Below are 22,474 nucleotides of genomic sequence, written 5' to 3'. Positions count from 1 at the left end.
ATTTTGCTTTGAATCTAACAGTCGGTGTGTTTTGTGTCCAACTGTGTCTTAAAGAGGTATCAAACTACATCTTTGCCACTGAACCTGCCGCATTCCTTATATGTTGAGGCTATCCATGGAAAATATCTGTCATCATGAAATCATAGATCATGCATTATTACCGAATTGCATCGCTTTGTCTGTCACTGACTCCTTTTGTAGGCTATTTCTGACTGCTTTGTGTCATCATATGCAATGACCTATTACTAGGTCACGATTAGATAGACTGAAAACAGCATAGTTGCCCAAACCAAATGTCGTAATTAGGCCGTTTCGACGTCCTATATTTCGTAAAATGACACCAGTCTGTTGAGCTATATAGGACGCCAGCAGCTGTTTTGCAAATTGCACCAAATGCTGATGTGGAGTCGATGGCGGATGTTGATGTTTTTTTTTTGTGTGGCGGGCGGACCTTTCAGGATATTTTTGTTGCAAATATAGGACCTCATATTATCCCGAGAAAAGCCTTTTCCTTGTATTACCACCAGCCCATCCAGTCGATGTGTTTCGTGCAGTGTCGCTGAGCCACAATTGTCATTGCTTTGACCCTTCAGCTGTAGAGCTTACACGGATAATTCATGTTTAACCTGGATACACTGCGCTGAAAGTCGTGTCTTCTCTCGGCTGTCGACGATCTGATCGTGTTGTTTTGTATTTCTAAAAAATAATTCAAAAAAATCCAGGCTATCTCTATGTATTTGAAATGTAAACACTGCTGCTGCTTTGGGCAGTATTTCTTTTTTCTTTCTTTCTTTTTTTTCAGGAGGACTCCAGACGATAACCATCGACAATAGCAGCCATTCATATATGGATTGTTTTCGGACTAGTGTTGCAAAATGTAGATTAGAAATGAAAAGCCACGTAGAGTGCAAATGCACGGTCATAAGATCTTGTATTTTTCGCTGTTTGCTGGTCAGATCTCTTTTTTTTTTCCTCCTCCGGTCGCAAAACAGGCTCGAGCCTCTTCGTCAGCGTCAGTGACGTGTCACGACGTCACGGGCGTCTTGTTTTTATTTCGGATCCCTCCCACCCCTCTCCTCTCCTCTCTCCTCCTCCTACTTTTAAAAAAAGATCAGTGTCAAAAGACAGATCTTCAACATTAAACATTTTTTTAAATACTTCAGTATGTGCAGTTGCGACCGTAAACTGTAAAATAAATGCCCCATATTAAACCTATGAGAATCGGAATATTGCCCTCTGCTGCACTTGTGTGCCATATCTTCTTGAATTTTAGGTTTAATCTTGTTAAAGATGTTGCCCCTCTTTTGCTTAGATTTTGTGTTGTTAGCATGTAATCAAAATCAGCTATAAATGAGCCTGAGATAAAGCGTTTGTAAGAACAACAAAACATTATGTAAGAAAAAGAAACATTAAAAAGGGTAAGAACAAATCCTGATAAAATGGAGGAAATGTGAAAAATGTACAGATGCCTGTCTGTACTGGTGGGTTTTCAATGGCTTTTTGAATTGAGGAACTGACTGAGCTTTTCTGACTGTGTAACAGTANGACATTACAATATAAATTAAACTCAACCTGTATTTTATATTTGTATGTATTGACATTGTGTTCCTCAGAAATTTGAGATATTTGCTATGCTTTCTTTGTCTGCATCATTCATGTACTTGTAAAGAAAACACTGCAAAACAAAACTTGTAAACCTCAGCCAATCTAAATGAAATTAACAAACGTAATAGAAAAACACACAGGATTAGAACTGATTTAGTAATCACTATGAAAACAAAATTTAACTACATCGGTCTGCTGTTTGTTAAAAGTTTCCCCCCCAAAAAAATCTATAATTAGACGGACTCAAAGTCTCTCAAGCTAGTTTCAGTAATTAGACGGCTCCAAACATGTTAGCTTGCAAGAATAATGCATTAAAGCATGCAAAAGCACTTTGACAAATATTACAAACAAATCAAAGTTAAAGGTCACAAATTACCATGTGTGCCTCTCAGACTGCGCAGAATGGTTATTTTGGGCCATATGGTTTTCCCTCTGTAGCCATATTGCATCAGACCCACAATACCACAGGTGTGCCCCTTGACTAAACTGTGGTCATGTGACCTGTTACGTCTTAAACATTGTAATAAACAGCGTTACATTTTCAATCAAACATTAAAATTAGAGTTGTTTAAAATTACATTTAAAAAAAACAAAAACATCTTATTTATTGTAATTTTAATCAGCGTTAACGACCGTATGAATTTAAACATGAATAAAATTGTGAAAGAATATTAAAACAAACTTGAACTAGGAACCTCAGTCTTACTTTTGGACAGTTACACAGATGTTTATGAAATAAGATTGTCTTGAAGTCGTTTCCTCACAGATTTTGGTCCAGACAAGCTCACTAAGCTGCAAGGTGGAGTACAATGGGTTTGATATGTGTATTTATCGTTTGTGAAAGCCTAGGTAAATTTAAAAAAAAAAAAAAAAAAGCAAAGTGGATTTTTTCATAACCTGTATGGATGTTTCTTCTTCTTCTTTTATTCTATTTTATTTTATTTTATTTTATTTTATTGGCGTGTCCGGTCCAGCATCATAACAAGCACAACGATGATGTGACTTCTGTGTTGTGCTGAACTAATTTGCTTTGCCAGGGGGAGCTTTATGAATATAAGCCCCCTCTTGATAATCAGATTTTTTAATTTTTTTAATTTATTGATTTATTTATTCTATTTTATTGCGTATTACTGAATTTTACGTGACACTGCTGGACCTGACAGAGGAAATGAGTAAAGAAATAGAAAAGAGCATCGTGTACAGAAATGAGGAGAGTGAAAAGAAGAGACTAAGACACCCCAATCTACCGACTGCGACACCTCTGTATGGATATTTCTTATCACCGCACCACAACACGCAGCAAGCAAGAACAACAAAACGAGTGGAGATGCCGGGGATTGAACCCGGGGCCTCATACATGCAAAGCATGCGCTCTACCACTGAGCTACATCCCCTACTGGTGCACAGCCCGTCGGTCATGTGTTTTCAAACGTGAGCAAACATGCCTAAGTGGAGGATTTGAGCGCTGTAAAAGGAGACGATGTCGAGGAGGTTATTTTTATTCTGACCGAGGCCAAGTTATGTAATTTCATGTCCCGACATTAGCCTCTTCACCACCGTTGACCCAGCTCTGTGTTTCATTTTCTGTGACGAAAAAGTTACTGGATGGGCCAAACAAAATAAAGAGCTCCCAAAGTGTTTCCTGCTCAGGGGGATTCTGGCTGTTTTTAGTGGTGGAGTGGAGAGATAACGTCAGGATGGATGAATGGAAAAGACACTGTTGAATATGTAGCCCGTTTTTTGTTTAATAAATCCTTGTGTTATTTTTAGCCTGCAGGTCCTGTTTTGGTTTCAGTCAAGGGACACATCTGAGCAAGAGACTCCTCCTCTTCCCACGCTAACTGCAAAGCAAATAACAAACTGATGGGGATGAAGACTAATGTCAGGACTAAACCAGGCAGGTGAATGAATTTGCAACACAGTGTATCTGAAACACACTGATTCCAACACAAGTGGCAGAATTTCATTGCTTTCTCGTCCTCCAAGGTACCCTAATCCTTTGGGGAATTTAAAATAGCTCCCCTCATTAAGTTTAATAATATCCTCCAGGGGAGCGTGAATGAGGGTCTGTCGTCCCCCTCTGGAGAACACGGCGTGTCCTCACTCATGCTGTGTTTATCAGAGCACCCCTTGCCAAGGACACCACTTCCAGGCCCTGTTTGCTCTGGCCTTGTAGGGGCAGGCCCATGGGATCCACGCATGGCATGAGGGCTGACGAAGGGGAGAGAAGGGGTGAGAGACTGATGACTTCCCAGTCTCTGTTTGCAGACTCTTAAAACCAGGGCTGCAGAAAGGGGGACACCGGTTAACATCAGCTCTGTTGTTGTTGTTGTTGTTGTTGTGTGAATTTGGACCAGTGACGAAAAGCACTATGCTGAGTAATAAGGAATAGCGGACTGTGTTACGTGGTCAGGGTTATCTGGGGACTGTAGAGTGCTGCATGACTGTATGCAATATGAGATTCACAACGAAATTCTTTATCTGAGGCCATCCAGACGTCACAAGTGGACAGTATCAGGGAGAATGGCTCTGACTTTGGTTTGGGGTTTCAAATATTCCTGTCCTGGTATGTATGGTCTGAATTTGCCCTCTGCCCTTGTGCTCCTGTTTAGGCCCGGAAACAAATGTCACATGTCGCATTCCATTTTGAAAGCAAAAGCAACAGATAATATCTCTTATTTGTGGCATTTACTTTATGGCATATGATATGAGTGTCATTGTAGATATGGAAGTCTGTAAAATTTCAAGCATAATTTTTCAAATCTTGTTTAAATAACACCATCACAGGAACTAGTAAAAATAAAAGTCGGAATATTTCACTGTTATTTCTCATCATGCCACTGACTCAGAATCCACGATGTTGGATTAGATTAAAAGATCTCTGATTATGGATGAGCTGAAATATGAAAAAAAAAAAAAAAAAAAAAGTGAAGCTATCATGACAAATCCCATCTTTGCACACACATTAAAAAAAAAAAAAAACTTTGATAACTGAGGTATGACAAATTGTACCACAATATTCTGGCAGGACATTTTGATGCCTTGACATACAATAAATGGTAGTTTGATATGCTTCTGCGAGCAAGACTTTAGTGGCAAATTTATTCTTATGTTCACTGTGGAAGAGTTTGTTAGGATCATAATGGATTCTCCTGCTTTGTGTTCCACTGGAAATAAACTTGGCCTTCAAGACCAATGTAACAAGCCGAGCTATGAGCACTGGGAGTACACGCATATTTATAGCAACTGCTTAAGAATTTACCGTCAAACATCTCCTCCAATAATCTGTGGGGCAATGCATTGAGCTGAATATGTGATGTCCACAGTAAAAAGCCTGCAGTCAATATATATATATATTAGTTATATTTGGAAATCCATTTTCAAACAACAGAACTACTATTTTAATTTAAACATAAAATTGATATTTTGTACACAATACTGTAACTGACACTTACCAGTGAAAAAGCAATATTGCAAATGATGCTGATATTATTGTTCAATGTTTAGTGTCTGGCAAAGCACAGCAGGTGTTAAAAAGTGTTTATGGAAAAACACTCATTTTGCACAGTGCTTATTATGCTGTCTTATTTTAGAGACACATTTTATTGCCTTAAGTGAGCATGGTGGAGCCAGCTCTGAAGACTTTATATTCCTTTGCAGAGTTTAATCTGCAGATTATTTTCCTAATTAATAGGATAAATTAATGAGAAATACATTTGAAAAAACACAGAAAGTTAATATATAACTTGTTTGTTTTGTCTGACAGTTAAAAACTCAAAAGCATTCAGTTTAACAGAAAACTAACACAGGACATAAAACAACTGACAGGCTGAAACCTGTAATTGCAAAAAATAATAATTATTGTTCAAAGTATGAATAATAAGATGAAGAACTATCCAAATGGTCTGCAATATTATTTTATTATTTTTTAAATTAAAATGTCAAGTCAAAAAGTAGCTACTGTCTATAACGAATACACTTATAAACACAGTATTTCTACCTGAAATGCAGAGGAGAAGGAATATAACGTTATGAAAATAAAGATGCACTCAAGTTGAACAAATGTACAAAGACAAGTGGTTATTATTTCCATGTCCCCAAGTGGAATGTATGAATCTTGATGTCTTGCATGTTCTCGTTTGTCTCACTGTGTCTTCACCTCTTCATAAAGTGTGGAATTTGGAAATAATTATGTGCATACAGACAGAGAAATGTAAAAAAAAAAAAGCAAAAAAAAAGAACAAACTTTTTAAAACTAATTCAGCAGTTGTTTAAACATTATCATCTTGTTGTTTATTTCACACACAAACCAAAATGAAAAACATCAGATTGGGGTTTTACACAGAGCTGCATGCTTTCTCTTGAAGATTGGGTGCCATGACAACCCTTAGTCTCCACTGGTTGCTTTGCAAACCTTGTGTTAACAACAAGAAGTAGAATAATACAAATAACATCGAACATAACTTCCCGAATGTCAGTCAGTCTGCCAGTTTGCTGTACAATTAAAATATCTCATATTCATGATCCCCAGAAGATGCATCCTTACGACTTTTCTTCTAGCGTCTCCATGGTTGGCATTTTTGTTTTTGAGTGACGTATATTGGGAAGATCGCCCTAAACTTTTCTACATTCACATCCCAGCCAGCATTGTAATAATTTTGAGAAATTTTGTTTATGGCCGAGTGCGAACATGAATTTGTAGAAATGACAGGGGCATCGGTCCTGTCCTTGGAATGCACAGTTGAAACCAGAAGTTTACATAAACTGTTTAAAAAGACAAAACCTTTTTTTTCTCACTGTCTGATGTCAAATCAAACTACACTTTTCTTGTTTTAGGTCAGTTGGGATTACCAAAATTATTTCTATTTGCTAAATGCCAGAATAATGGAAGAGAGAATTTTTTATTACTGTCGTTAAAGTCAGAAGTTTACATACATTTCCTTCGTATTTGGTAGCATTGCCTTTATACTGAATGACTTGGGTCAAATGTTTTGGGTATACAACAATAGTTTCCTGGAATTCTGGCCCATTCCTCCTGACAGAACTGGTGCAACTGACTCAGGTTTGTCTTGCTCCACACACCTTTTCAGCTCTGCCCACTAATTTTGTACAGGATTAAGATCAGGGCTTTGTGATGGCCACTCCAAAACACTGACTTTGTTGTCCTTAAGCCACTTTGTAACTACCCAGCATCTTCAATCAAAACACTTCATCTCTGGGACACAGATCCCGTCTCCTTCCTGACCAGTATGATGGCTGGACATTCCCATGGTGTTTATACTTGCATATAATTGTTTGAACAGATGAACGTGGGACCTTCAGGCATCAGGAAATTGAACCCAAGGATGAACCAGACTTGTGGAGGTCCACAATTCTCTTCCTGATATCTTGGCTGATTTCTTTAGATTTCCCCATGTTGTCACAAAAGGAAGCAGTGTGTTTGAGGTGTGTCTTAAAATATATCCACATGTGTGCCTCCACGTAACTCAGATGTTGTCAATTAACCTAATAAAAGCCTCTAAAGCCATGAAATCATCATCTGGGCTTTCGCAAATAGTTTGAAGGCATAGTCATCTTAGTGTATGGAAACCTATGAAGAAATGACTAAAAGATTCTCTAAAAAAAAATCTCTTTCTAATTATTCTGGCATTGAGCAAATAGAAATAATTTTGGTAAAGCTAACTGACCTAAAACAGGAAAAGTTTAGTCTGATTTAATGTCAGAATGTGAGAAAAAAAAAAACGAAAAGGTTATATGTCTTTTTATACAGTGTATGTAAACTTCAATTGTATGTGTGTTGTTGCATTGCTGTGGCAACACAGGGAGCAGCAGCAACCTTGTATCTTCAGGGGCTACTGTCTTATCATCAGCCTGCAGCCAGCAATGCAGGGGCAGAGAGGCCTGAGATGAGAGGAGAGTGAGGCCCCAAAAATAAGGCCTGCAGAGTGCACTGGGGTGAACATCGTCATGTTGAAACGAAAACCAGAATGTTTTGACATAATTCAGAAAGTCATGTTAATGAGATTTAGATTAGACTCCTTTTATTCAACTAAACAATACATGTTCACTACCATGTTGTCAACCCTGCAGAAGGGAGAACACATATTTACACTTCCTTTTCACGTTTCACACAGAGCCACAACAACAGTCATTCTTGTCCATCCCGTCAGGATCTGTTCTGTCTCGTTTAGGAAGTTGTTTTGCTGTGTGCGTCAGGCGTCGCCACACAACGAGCTGGACCTCTGAGTCAGCTGAGTCAACCTGTCCATCGCCACGCCTCGGTCTTTAACGAAACAGCTGTGTTTACAACACAAGGTTTGATTGATGCCTGGGTCCGACTCATAGCTGTGTCAGCCGGGGCAAGGACAGGCATGCTGTTAAACAAGAGCTGCATGTCACATTCATGAACATGAACACAGGCAGGGAGGGAGAGAGAGAGAGAGAGAGAGCGAGAGAGACTGCCGTGGCCTTTCACCTATTTCTCCAACCAGCTTGGGAAACTGTGGGAATCCAGGCAACTTCAGTGAAAGCTCCAGCAGGGATAAAGGAACAGGGGGAAAAAAAAAAGAGGCAGACAGTGGAAAACCATAACCTCTTCTCTTTCTGCGTCCTTGAGCAAATTTGAGTTACTTGTGAGCTGTGTGAGCTCACATTCGTTACAGGAACGTTGCTACAAATATCATAAAATGTACTGTATCTGTTGTGCACCGCAGCTAGCAGCATGGCTGGGCATGCTTCAAGGACATGACATAACAAGTCCTACCAGGTCCTGTGACTTCTTCTGATTAGTTTAAGAACACAAACATTAACACAAGCACAGATGCACAAACTGTTCTTGCTAAGTGTTTGTGTTCACTGTGTCACTGGGGTTTGGATATCATCACCACCGCTGTGTGCTGGTGTGTGTCTGCGTGAGTTGCCTAGCACCTGGTAACTGTATAGGCCGAAACCTTATCATCCTCACTTCAGACAGCTCACAATGAACTCTTCGTTATCGTCCCTAGTCGGTGTGGCAACGGCGTGACAAAGTCTGAAGCAGAGAAACCAGCTTACTAATAAATCTGCGTGAGACATAGGCGTCTGGAGACTGCTAGGTGTGGTTCATTTGTTGTCAGTTTGCATTTAAGATATCGAGCCACACCGCCTGGTTTGATTATTCACATTAACATGTGTTGTGAAACATATGAGGACACTTTAGGTCAAAATCAGTTGATACCAGTCAGATGTACACAAAATAAAAGAAAGCACATTGGTTTCTGATGTGACATAATCAGAACATACTGTAGATGCTGCGTCATCACTATAACTATCTTTTTGACTGGGGCTTGACTAATAAACTTTGACACAAACAAAACATGTCTTATTGTATTCGGTGAAGCAAATGCACAATCTTTCCATTTGTATTTATAAGTACATTAGAATAAAAGTTGCCTTGTCCTTGAAGAGGGTCTCCAGGAGTAGAATATCATTTTTAACCAAGTGTGACTAGAGAATAAATGCTTGCCCTGATAACAATGATAAATGAACAGACAGTCGTCCTCAAATGTATTCATAACCTCCCATTAAAGAAGGAAAAAAAAACAGCTGTCACTGAAATAAGTTGAAATTGACAAACGTAATAAATAAAAATGTAATAAAACTCGTGCTTTTGAATTGTGGCTCAACAGAAATTAAAAAAAGCAAGTAAACAAGCATGATGGGACCTGTAAACTAATATTTTTGTTGAACAACCCTTTATGGCAATCACTGCAATCAAGTGTTTTCTGTAACTCTCAATCAGACTTCTGCACCTGTTGACAGGTATTTTGATTTTGGCTCACTGCTCATCAGCAAAGTGCGCTAATCTGTCCGGGATGGGTTGTTGTTGTTTTTGAATTATTCTTTTCAACCACAATTCAAAAGCAATGCTTATTTCACTAAATTATAATTTAGCTTTTTTTTTTAAAATTTATTATTACTTTTTTCAGTTTCTAGTTATTTGAGTGACTATTGTGAATTTTGCCTTTTCTTTAATTGAAGGGTATGAATACATTTGAGGACGACTGTTCTACATACCGTACAGTGAAAAATAAATAATTCTGGCAACTCTGTTTGAAACTACTTTACAGTAGTTTTTATAGTGTTACTTTTGTCATTTACCTAAACGGTTATGTACTGTATAACTGATGACACTACAATAGAATATGAGGTGTACTGTTTAATACAGTAATTAGACTTTCCACTAATATTCTGTATTTATGTTGTATTGCCGCTGTACTCAGCATTCGATGTAACTGTAGTTTTGTATCTTGTTTTTGTCATTTTGTGTCTTCTTTTTTCTTTTGTGTTCTTTCTGTCATCTTGTTTTTGTCATGTGTTTCTTTTGTGTTCTATCTTCATGGTTTTGTCCCTTTTGGTTACATTTTTCTTGTTTTGTATCTTGCTACTGTCATTTTGTAACTAGTTTGTGTCTCCTTTCAGTTGCTTTTTGTGTCTTTTCAACATTTTTTGAATCTTTTTTTAATGTAGCTCTCATTTGTGTTACTTTGTGTCTGTTTTTTTATTTTTGTCATTTTGTGTCTTTTTTTTTGTAGAATTTTTTGTTCAGTTCATGCCATCAGTTTTTACAGAAACCTGCTATTAAGTGTCATTTTTGTTTCTGGCTTTCAAAAGGCATCAAATTTTACAGTTTTTAAATGTATTCTGGAAAAAACCGTTCACTACTGTTGGAATTTGGCAGTATTTTTATGGTGATTTATTACAGTGTAGGCATGGCTTCTACTGGCCAACTACTGGATCACTCTCATTTTTGACAGAATTCCACTTGTAAAGATTATTATGATATCTCTTGTTGGACTGAGTTCCAGTTGGCAAGGAGGCGATTGGAATCCTAAACCTGTGCACAGTATGGAGTAATGTGCACTGACTATGTGGGTGACCTGGCCAGTTTTGTGTCATCTAAGTAAGCTCCTCAAAGATACTGAAAGCCATTTGAGGTAGCACGACTTTGGCGTTAATTCGGCAACAAATAGTGCCCTGGAATGAATTCTCCTCCCACAACAAGTCCTGCAGGTGCATGCACACATTTGTGGATATAAGCATGTATGTTGCCAACACAAGTGAGCTTCACACCCTCTGGGTTAATGCATACTGCTGCAAAGACTTTAATAAAACACAAGGCAGGATGACCCTTCACCTAGAGACGTATACATGCAGAAACACAGGCACACTTATGTGAACCAGTTTGCACAATCTGCAACAATAAAAGGAAGTGTACATTCTCAAAGCTTTGCAGACTGCAGGATGCATAAGTGACCACCAGGGGTTTTCAAAGCCTCGAGAAAGCTCATTGGTTACTCAAATGCTGCATTCAGAAGAAGGGAAATATGATTGGCTGGTATGAGTTGAAAAGCAGGCAGAGGATCTTCCCACTAAGGCGGAGTGAAAAGAATGATATTGAGGGGGAGGGGAATGAGGTCTATTTACAAATAAAATTTTAAGTAACACAGGCAACACTGAGCAATGAAGACAAGTCTGCACTATTTATAATTTTAATATTTTAGGTTGACATCAGCATTTGCTTTAGTAACTAATTAATGTTATGTCATGACAGGAAAATAAGCAAAGCAGATTTGGCTACCCAGTGTCCTGTTGGACAGCATTCAGCACCTGATTAAAATACAAAAACTAAAATGACAATAATGCATTTTAAATATTTGTTAAATATTTACAGGATATTTTTGGACAGCACAGAGACAAATGTGCTGCAGCTTTGCTCCAGAGTCCACTCAGGTGATGATATAACAGGTCTGCTGCAACAGCTTCAGCTCTTCTTTCTGTGGCTGGATTCATGTAGGTTGACAGTTTAATCATTTTTGCTGTCAACAGATCTTTGCTTGTTGTAGATGACCTGTGTGTGGGGCTATGTGAGCACAGACTCGGGGTCAGTTTACCATCCCCCCAGGCCTGCTCTGCAACAACAGGGATGTTGGAAGTGGGAGCTGATCACGGATCAGCTTCTGAGTGAAGTCACCATTTCCATCTGGGCGCAGGTTGACAGCTCGCCTTGCCCTGCCCCCACCCTGTTACCTAGAGGCCCGGCCTGTGGCGGGTGTAATATTCTGATTGGCTGCCGTGCTCGGTGTGGGCGGGTCGAGGGGCGTGGCCCGGAGTATTGTGATCTCACAATCAGCTGTTTTGTACGTTCTACATTCTGATCCGAGGATCAGCTGGAGGCAGCAATAAACAGAAGAAAATCTGCAGCGAAAAAAATAGAGGAGAGGAGGAAGAAGGAAAAAAAGCTGCAGATGTTATGATCTGAAAACATCAGTGTAACATTTTTACACGAAGCCCCTTCTTCTAAGAAGAAAGCCTTTTATTTTTGTATAATGGTGTTTTAACTACCTCACATAAAGGCTATCTAAAGCTATGCTTTAAGAGTTGTCGTTTCTACTGTGTGTGAGATCTCGTTTACAACTTGAATAACACTGCAAAGGCAGGTAAGCTGTTCTTTATTTTGCTTTGAATCTAACAGTCGGTGTGTTTTGTGTCCAACTGTGTCTTAAAGAGGTATCAAACTACATCTTTGCCACTGAACCTGCCGCATTCCTTATATGTTGAGGCTATCCATGGAAAATATCTGTCATCATGAAATCATAGATCATGCATTATTACCGAATTGCATCGCTTTGTCTGTCACTGACTCCTTTTGTAGGCTATTTCTGACTGCTTTGTGTCATCATATGCAATGACCTATTACTAGGTCACGATTAGATAGACTGAAAACAGCATAGTTGCCCAAACCAAATGTCGTAATTAGGCCGTTTCGACGTCCTATATTTCGTAAAATGACACCAGTCTGTTGAGCTATATAGGACGCCAGCAGCTGTTTTGCAAATTGCACCAAATGCTGATGTGGAGTCGATGGCGGATGTTGATGTTTTTTTTTGTGTGGCGGGCGGACCTTTCAGGATATTTTTGTTGCAAATATAGGACCTCATATTATCCCGAGAAAAGCCTTTTCCTTGTATTACCACCAGCCCATCCAGTCGATGTGTTTCGTGCAGTGTCGCTGAGCCACAATTGTCATTGCTTTGACCCTTCAGCTGTAGAGCTTACACGGATAATTCATGTTTAACCTGGATACACTGCGCTGAAAGTCGTGTCTTCTCTCGGCTGTCGACGATCTGATCGTGTTGTTTTGTATTTCTAAAAAATAATTCAAAAAAATCCAGGCTATCTCTATGTATTTGAAATGTAAACACTGCTGCTGCTTTGGGCAGTATTTCTTTTTTCTTTCTTTCTTTTTTTTCAGGAGGACTCCAGACGATAACCATCGACAATAGCAGCCATTCATATATGGATTGTTTTCGGACTAGTGTTGCAAAATGTAGATTAGAAATGAAAAGCCACGTAGAGTGCAAATGCACGGTCATAAGATCTTGTATTTTTCGCTGTTTGCTGGTCAGATCTCTTTTTTTTTTCCTCCTCCGGTCGCAAAACAGGCTCGAGCCTCTTCGTCAGCGTCAGTGACGTGTCACGACGTCACGGGCGTCTTGTTTTTATTTCGGATCCCTCCCACCCCTCTCCTCTCCTCTCTCCTCCTCCTACTTTTAAAAAAAGATCAGTGTCAAAAGACAGATCTTCAACATTAAACATTTTTTTAAATACTTCAGTATGTGCAGTTGCGACCGTAAACTGTAAAATAAATGCCCCATATTAAACCTATGAGAATCGGAATATTGCCCTCTGCTGCACTTGTGTGCCATATCTTCTTGAATTTTAGGTTTAATCTTGTTAAAGATGTTGCCCCTCTTTTGCTTAGATTTTGTGTTGTTAGCATGTAATCAAAATCAGCTATAAATGAGCCTGAGATAAAGCGTTTGTAAGAACAACAAAACATTATGTAAGAAAAAGAAACATTAAAAAGGGTAAGAACAAATCCTGATAAAATGGAGGAAATGTGGAAAAATGTACAAATGCCTGTCTGTACTGGTGGGTTTTCAATGGCTTTTTGAATTGAGGAACTGACTGAGCTTTTCTGACTGTGTAACAGTAGCTGAGTCTCTGATCTGGGGGGTCTCGGTGCAGAATAAGGGGTTAACAGCTCTAAGTGGAACCAGACCACGTAGAAATTTAAGAGCAGTCAGAAGAATCTTAAATTTAATTCGGTGCTGAATGCAGAACCAGTGTAATTTACCCAGGACCTGAGTAATGTGTTAATGGATAATCCCTTGATGGTTAAATTCCACCTGTTATCCCTGGTCAGATCTTAAAAATGCATCCTAAAACAGAATAGAACAACACATCGCATCATACTAATAGAGAATGTGTAAGGGAAGAATTGCACAGGACTGACCAAGACATCATGCAAACAGGACAACAGATACTACCACTATCTCGCAACTCTCTCCCATGTAAGATATTTAACATCAAACAGCATTCAGTGCTGCAAACATGTAGCTCTGATAACGTTTACACAAAAGGAACTTTCATCTCCAGGATATAGGTCATATCAGTGTCATGTCAGTGATATTTGTGCTCTTTAGGTATTATCAGTAGTTATATTTGCACCAGTCAGATAGCCCTGAATTAGTCTGTACTATCACCAAACTGATAAAAAATTAGTTTTATCAAGGAAGTGCTGCATGCAGTCGAGTGTGTGCGTCTTTTGTGGATGCCTTATGCAAAGCAACCCTGAGGCCTTCTCACAAAAATGTTGTTTATCTCAATTTATTTGTCATGGTCTCATGACTTAAGTTTCTGTTAGTCCAAGAATGCATTAAAGCAGTCTCAGTGTTGAGTGTGCACTGCAGCATTCGTGGTAACTTCTCCTCCAAAATCTGCAAAATATAACAACCATTATGTAGCCGACTGAAAACAATTTCTAACGCGTGACCTAGAAAGTAAGTCAGGATGAATTCATGCAGCCTAAAGCATTAACAAAATACAGCTGAGGGCCTGCTATCCAATGGGATCGCTGTGAATTTTAAGGAAAAGGCTTCACCCATTTTTGGCTTTTTGTCCCACTTTCTGTCTCACTTCATTTGTCTCTTATTATTTCAAGCATACACCCATGCAAGCACTCCTTAGCAAGTTTGTTCAAATGATTATAATTTCCCCTGAAAATAAGAAATCCCAGGAGCATGATCTGTAGGATTGCTAATAGTTCTTCCCTTTATCTTCCTAGTCACTGTGATGATTCTCCAAATAAGGACAGAAAGTGTCAGCTTCCCAACAAGCATCCATGCATATCTGCTTCCACCACTCCGCTTTTAAATCCCCATCACTCACACTCTGTTTCACCTCATTCCACGTGCATTCATTATTCCAACGCTCTGTCATTTCTTGGTCTACTCTTTTATTTGGAGAAATAGTTGAGAATCAGCATCACCTGTTGGAGTCCATGAGACTTTCAGGTTGAAATCAGGCCGTGGATGGAATAGATTACGGACTGAAATAGGTTATGATCTGAAATTAAACCTGTACAACTTTGAAACTAGTATAAACCGATGCAAAAATAAACACATTTGGGAATACATCTATGTAACCTGGAGGTATTTCAAAGTGTGTCAGCAGGTAGTAGAGGCATTGACAGTGGTGTTTGCACTCTGTGAACTCTCTGTCATTCTTTCACTCACATAGTTTAAGTCAACAAAACACTTTGAACATTTAGGAGTTTGTCCTGTAAGCTATGACTGCACAAACATCTGGTGAAGGTTACGTCATCATGCTCACATTTAGGTCAGGCACTTGTCTTTCGCCTAAGCACCTTTTGTCGTGTCTGTCTTTGCTTTTTAACATGTGCACTCTCACTTTGTTTGATTTTGGGAGAGTCTGGCTCTTTGTATCCTTTAACTTCCTCCTCCTTATCTCTGGCCTGTCCATCTGTCCTGAGACTGTGCTGATTGGATATCTTGATCTAATCTAGTCATTGCCCACTAGCTCCTCTGCTTTCTAGTTCATTTCTTTTTTTCATTAAACACTCATTCCTCATGTATTGTAGCTCAGTGATTTATTACCACAAACTGTAGCTCAGTGTGACTCTATTGATGTATTTTACAGTGTAGATGATCGTTATGTGATTATGTGGCCGACAGATACCATCCAGTAAAAGTCTAATGTTTACTCAATAGCCACTTTTTTCAGTATTACCATCCTATATGTGCTCAGCTGTCTGACAATTTTAAAAAAACTGAAAACTGCATCATCATGAAGATATGAAGCTGCTCAAATCAATATTTTTATATTAACAGTGGATTTAATGACTATGTCTTCAGCTGGCATTGCATTTTTACTCAGCTCTGTGGAGCGTTTCAGCAACTTCATTGTATTGTTTTTAGTTTTTTAAATTCACTTTAACTCGTGTCACTTCAAGATGGAACCAGCAGCTGTTTTAGTAAAAAGGCTATAAACTGGTTTTACACATATCTGCAACGCACCAAATTACAAACTGAGAAAATTAGCTTATAGATTGTGAACATTGTTGGATTTTTTTTTTAAATTCAAGTTTACCATAACAGTTCCAATTCCAAAAACTACTTTATACTAGTTGTCCAGCAATTTTGTGTGGAAAAAAGAGCTTCTGTTCTTGATGCTAAATTGTTCCCATCTGCCATTACGATACAAGTTTGAGTTTAAACTAAATAATTGCTCTAAATCGTTGTAATCTGTCTTGAAATGAGCTCTTGCCACACATACATTACCCACTCAACTCTAACAAATTGGAAATTAACCTAATAAGTGACTTCTCTTTTTAGGTGTCCTTCTAGAGAAAAGGTGTATTGACAGTGCCGCACCTTATGTTTTTTGTTTTCTATTACAACTAATCATCCAATTTGTTTCTCTCTCTCTCTCTCTTTCTCTCCCCAGGCCTTTGCTCCAAACCAAGTGAAACCTTAAATTTGCACTATAGAAGCCTGTCCACTCCTGTTTCTTAAAACCAAGATCCAGCAAGAGGCTTCAAGGGGAAAAAAAGAAAAAAAAAACTCAGAAAAATAAGACAAAAAAAAAAAAAAGCAGCGTAAAACAGCAACAAGTGATAGAAACAAGAAATTCAAAAAGGCAGCTACAGCTTTTTCTTTGTGGACAACAAAAAGCACCAGAGTCATCAACACTTGACACAACAAGCAGCCATGTTTCAGCGTCTTAGCAACCTGTTGTTTGGAGAGGTAGAAGAGGTGGCAGCTGAGCTGAAGGGACCCAACCCATGTGTGACGGAGGCAGATGAGGAAGGATGGATGCTCGTCAACCTGCCTGGTGAGTCAAAGAGGGCTGGTGTGTCATTTTATAGCCACGCCAAAGTGGGAAATAGTCAAATTGTGTTTTATGTGGTGGGAAATATCTGTTTTCTCTCCTGCATGTCTATGATGGTGAACTAGCCGTAGAGGTGTAGTGGTAACGATGGGGGTGATGGGGTAGGGTGAAGAATCAGTCAGGGCGTGGCGCAACTGCACTGGTGCACATCCATAATGCTGCCGTGCCAAAGATGTTGTCCGCCGAATGATGGAGACACATAATTATCTGTGAACATGCTGTGCATCTCCTCCACTTTGTTTATGATCTCGATCATGACAAAGACAATAACTGAAAATTTGCTTTCCAAACAACATAACATAAAAGTACCTCTCAGCAAAGTCAAGCCAATTATGTCACTGACATAATCACAACCTTAGAGGGTCAACACAACTAATGATGTGACTCTTTTATGTTTTGTGTTTCCTTACCCCCTCTTCTTCCCTTCCTCCAATTTTTAAAATACCCCTACATTTCCCACACTGGTATGTGTGCGCGTGCGTATGTGATCCCTTTAAAATTATCCCCTTTGACCCGCATGGCTTTTTGAAAAATCTGCCACATTTCCATAATTTTTGCAACATTCCCTTCCCGTCTGAAACATCTGTCTTTATTGGCCGTCCCATCCCCGATCTCATCTCTGCCATGTGCTCAGAAGAATCTGACCGCATGATGCAGGTAGAAGATGAGACGGGAACACCACCGACTGCACAATCATTCCCAGACAGTAACCAATCTAATGATCAAGACACACACACAAGGACTGAATGCCCGGCTCTCGTTCCCCACCCACCTCACAAGCGTCGTAGGACACATAAAGGTCGGGCACTGGGGGCAGCAGCAGCAGCATCATCAGACCCCCTGTCTTGTCCTAGCACTAGTCCATCTGACTTGGGTGCCACTACACCCGTAACCCTGCCAAGACGGGCCAGACTGTCCACGCCCTCCTCCACCCCGTCAATGTCCCCAGGCTCTGGGAGTGAGTTTGGGGGCAGTGGGGGTAGCAGTAGGGCAGGCTCAGAGAGAGGCTGCATGGATGAGAGCTGGTTTGTCACCCCTCCCCCCTGTTTCACTGCAGAGGGAGCCACAGCAGAGGCCAGCCCGATGGAGGACCTGCTCATAGAGCACCCCAGCATGTCTGTGTACGTCTCCCCAAACAACCTGTCCATGGTGTCCAACAGCAACCTGTCTGTGGTGGGAGAGGAGAGCATTGTCAGCCTGGCGAGCAGCGTGAGGTGAGAACTATTTATGCTTACACTCACTTGACCTTCATCTGCTTTGTCAGCATCATCATAACTATCTAAAATCCCACTATGTTTCTCTCTCCACTTGCAGCAGAGTGCCTGAGCCAGCCGCTGCCCCCGCTACTCGCAGCACTATGCCCACCAGGGTGACCCGTGGAGCAGCTGCCCAGGCTGGAGCTCTGGCCAAGGTCACCCAAGTGGCCAGAGTCCAGCGTAGCAAAGCCCGCATCGAGCGGCGCCATCTGGGCCGCAACCGCATTCAACGCCAAAACCGCACCAGGGAGCAGGTTCCCCGCCACGCAGCTCACGCCAGAAACACCTTCCTCCATCAGCCCAGCAAGCGTAACTTCTGCCACTAAACTCCCCAGCAACAGGGGGCATTGTTTACTCTGAGGGCATTAGTAGTACATAGTCAACCCAAGACACACATGATTAGATATATTCACTCGCAGCATATTTGCTTCCATCTCTGCACATTATATCATATTACACTCAGATACCTGTAGACCAGTTGCTTTTTTGTTTTGGTTTGGCCACAAACCAACGTCACCTGGTAGTTTGATGCCCCATACTGCTGTTATGAACCAAGCCCTCTGAGTAGATCTGTGTAGACATTTATTATACTTATTGTCCATTGCAGTATCCAAACAACAAAAAAAAAGTCTTCAAAAATATTTATACAGGTTATACGTAGTAATAATAATGTCTGAAAAACAACTAAAAGTTGAATAATATTAATTTTCTGTCCTATCTTAGTAACATTTTCTTATTCTTGCACTCTCCCTCAAGGCATGTTTTTTTTTTTTTTTTTTTTAGTTAATTAACCCAATAAATCTCCATTTTACTTTGTTGATTTTGGAGACAATAAATTGAAAATGAAGTAGTCAAGTGTACTTCACTCTGACTGGAGGAACAGTTTTTTTTTTCTGGTGGAAACAATGCAAGACAGAGACAAGTTAAGCATTAGCAGCTTTACAGCAAAAACAGCTCATCATGTCTTCAAAGCTTTATCTTAAAGGGGATTTTATCAAAATATAATTTTATCTTTGTTCAGAAGAGGAGGAAGAAACTACCGTGTGTGACAAGAGTGAGAGGAACATAGCTAGACATTTGTTTCTCTTCAGTGTGGTTTACCAACATAGAAAGTGTAAAACAAAGTCAAGGAAACATGAAGCAACTAGTTTCACCAGAGGAAACTAGAGTTGTGAGACTCCTCTCTCTTCTTACTCTGTGAAGGTCAAGAGCAAGTAGAAGATGGTGAGAGTGTGAGCAAAACAGACTAAAGAGTAAAAGGAAAAACATGATGAATTAGAACAAGATAGTATTCAAAGGGATGTGGTTAACAATAAGTGGCCATAAGAAAGTGTAATGTAACCCTCTGAGCAGCCTGTGAATGTGTTTTCCAAAAATTAACACCAAACTTCATCAGAGAGCATTTAGAATATTTATATTTTTTTCAATCATGAAGATAGATGTTATAAACAATGATAAAATCACTGCCAAAGATAAGACGGCAGTGAAATAGTACAGGGCTCTCTGTTGGGTTACAGGGTATGGCAGGTTATGGTAAGTGCAGAGCGGTATCGATGGACACTCTTTATTTTGTTTTGTTAAATTGATTTTTGCTCATTTTATCTCATAAGTTGTGACATTATTTTTACAGTCGAACTTTGCATTGCTCCACCAAGAGAGAAAATCAAGTCCATTTCCTGTCAGATGAAGAGAAAGTACACATTAGGCTTTTAAAGTCAACAAATTCTCCCCATGGATCACAAAGAGCATGATGATCGTTAATTGCGTGGTCTATAAACTGAAGTATTGTGCCCAGCACACAACAGTCATGCTTATCCATAGTGTGTGCTGTGATCTTTCGTTATCCATGTGAACACCAAAAAAGTAGGCTCGACTTGTGTATCAGTCCATAACAAAAAATGTCCCACAACTGTTAGGAGGAAGGGGAACAAATATTTCCTTAAAGCCTAACAACAAGCATCTTCCCCCACATCCAATACTTTGAACAACTATCATCTTGCTCATGGACGAGCAACACATTGCTGACATCTACTCCATTACCGTCTGTCTATTTCTTATTAGCACATCCAGCTCTAACAGTGTCCACTAGCTTACTGATATGTATTCAACAACAATAGTAAACAATGGTGCTGAAGTGTATACTAATGTTTGTAAATTATTTGAGACATGGATGTAAGTTTGCACTGTCATACATTTTGTGAGTCAAAGTTTTAGCGGTGTGCAGTGTGCTTGTTTGTTTTGTTTTTTTTCTGTTTTTCTTTTGTGATATTTTATTTTTCTTTTCGTTTTGATCCAGACTGTGTGTGAGAAGGTGTACTGACACGTTAAAATGATAGAAACTCTTTAAAAGAATAACACGAATATCGGTCATTTATTTCTCTTGTAAATATTACAAAACAATTTATGATGCTCCGTTAGATGTCAAAGCCTCTCAGGACTTAAGTCCACAACATTGTGTCCAGTGGGACTGATGAGAATCCACTCTCTGCCTCACCTCTGTGCTCATTTTCAAACCAAGAGGGCATTTTCAGTGGCCAAAAGTGGCATCTTTGCCCCAGCTTCAGTCTCATCTTGGCGAGATGCACCATAAAAACAGCACTAGACTCAGAGTTGACGTGCCATAGGCAAACACTGCCCTCCGGAGGGTCCACTCAGTGCAGCGCTTGCTGTGTGACTGCTGATGAGGATACAGTACAATGATGTGTTTTGAATACGTCTGCACTGGTGTGTTTAAAAGACAGATTGAGAGTCTCTGGATTTATTTTCGATTGTTTGGAAAATGGAAATGTCTTGTCTTGTTTAGATCAACTAAAGAAGTAAGATAAATCAGTTTTCCTTGAATACCACACGCTTTTCATTTCTGCCAATAATCTTATAAATGACTCTGTTTTGTTCAAAACATGTTAATTTATCAAATGATTATGATTATTATCTTTTTTGTTTGTTTGTTTGTTCGTTTTAAAGATAACTATGATGTATCCTGTCTATTCCTCTAGTGTAGGGAATGTATCTGAGGTGGTGAGTCTAGTGTGCACACACACATAAACACTTGGTGATCTCTGTTTAGGCTTCCACACTCTCCAGGGGCTTACTATTCTGACTGACTGTGCCTCGGATGTAGAATTCTGCTTGCCTGTTATTAAAAAAAAAGTATGTACAGAGCAAAAACAGGGTAATAATGAGAGTTCACAGGTGAATGTGTGTGTGTTCAAAATTTACTACAGATACCTCTGCCGCTGCAAACCTGTTTTCCTCATTTTTATTTCTTTCCTTTCTCACTAGTGTCATGTGAAAAGGAAACGTTATTTCAGTATGTTGTGTGTGATTATTGAATGGTGTGGTTTTAAAAGTGGAAGTCGTCCAAAATTGGGAAGAGGGAGTGGTCACCCAATGTGTCGAGGCTGATGTGATGTGAGGGATGTGGACGGGGACCGAATGAGGCAGGAGACAAATAGCTTATATATTTAAAAAAAAAAAAAAAAAAAAACAGATAAAAGAAAGGAAATGTATTATAAAAAATACAATAGAATATGCTTGTATTTTCCCATATAGTTATTAGAGAAGTTGTTCAACAATAGGATGTTTTAAATGAAAAGCGTTGAATGTCTGGGGAGTTTCATATGTTTTATGTTGTGCCCTAAAATTATGGCAGCTTATAAAACACTTGGGGTTTCACCCATGTTACATCTCAATTAGTACACCCCCCACCCCATAAAATGAAATATATAGACATAAAATTTGGTGTATCTGATATCTATGGTGATTGTGCCTTTCACTATTTCTGCATGGTTTTTGTGACGTACTGATTTTCCATCCCCAAAGTGGACAGTCATCCACTGACAGGCAAGACCTATGCAAAAATCAACGGATGGGTTTTCCAGCATCCATTAAGAAAACACAGGTACCCGCCAAAAAAACAACAATAACAACAACAATAAATACTCAGGTTAACACCTGAATCTTGTGTCATTATTTTCACGTGGGATGGCAAAGAGCGTGTCTGAACACAGTGTGATCTAACATCAGCAGTGGAAGAACTCATACATTTAAAATTGTACTTAAAGAAATGATCCGCAAGTAAGACTTAAATGTTAAAACAATTGTTTTGCAGCAGGATAGACTTCATCAAGGTTGTGTCAGCATCTATTATATGATTTGAGACTACTCCAGTAATGTGTAAGCAGAGTTTGAATATTGAATATTGCACCTTATCGAGAGAGAGGGCCAATGTGAAATAATTTGGGTAGTTAAATCTTTAACACCACTTATTCTGGGTGTGGTTTGTACAATTTTAAAGTGAGTATAGCTGCTAAATTCAT

General features: G+C 39.4%; 1 protein-coding gene and 1 non-coding gene across 7 annotated transcripts; one reads left to right on the top strand and one right to left on the bottom strand.

Moving 5' to 3' along the window:
• Positions 1-2,927: 2,927 nt before the first annotated feature.
• trnaa-ugc (transfer RNA alanine (anticodon UGC)) lies at positions 2,928-2,999 on the bottom strand. The gene has a single exon. It is a non-coding gene; the product is annotated as a tRNA-Ala (tRNA).
• Positions 3,000-10,127: 7,128 nt separating this feature from the next.
• On the top strand, positions 10,128-22,114 carry tp53inp2b (tumor protein p53 inducible nuclear protein 2b). Of its 6 annotated transcripts, none has more exons than XM_008293644.1 (5): positions 10,128-10,138; positions 11,862-12,083; positions 16,456-16,842; positions 17,534-18,113; positions 18,214-22,114. In XM_008293644.1, exons 3-5 carry the CDS (start codon positions 16,719-16,721, stop codon positions 18,479-18,481), a joined length of 972 nt encoding a protein of 323 aa, XP_008291866.1. In that variant the 5' UTR covers positions 10,128-10,138; positions 11,862-12,083; positions 16,456-16,718; the 3' UTR covers positions 18,482-22,114. The 6 variants fall into 6 exon arrangements, 5 of the variants coding, with proteins under 5 accessions (XP_008291866.1, XP_008291868.1, XP_008291867.1 ...); XR_520648.1 differs by lacking the exon at positions 10,128-10,138 and having other exon boundaries at positions 11,808-12,083; positions 18,214-20,043; positions 20,107-22,114; XM_008293646.1 differs by lacking the exon at positions 10,128-10,138 and having other exon boundaries at positions 11,807-12,083; positions 17,537-18,113.
• Positions 22,115-22,474: the final 360 nt, after the last annotated feature.

This window comes from Stegastes partitus, unplaced genomic scaffold (assembly GCF_000690725.1).
Source record: "Stegastes partitus isolate 25-593 unplaced genomic scaffold, Stegastes_partitus-1.0.2 Scaffold899, whole genome shotgun sequence".
In the NCBI taxonomy this organism is placed as follows: domain Eukaryota; kingdom Metazoa; phylum Chordata; class Actinopteri; family Pomacentridae; genus Stegastes; species Stegastes partitus.
The sequence above is the reverse complement of the archived record's forward strand: the minus strand, read 5'-3'. Positions and strand labels throughout refer to the sequence as shown.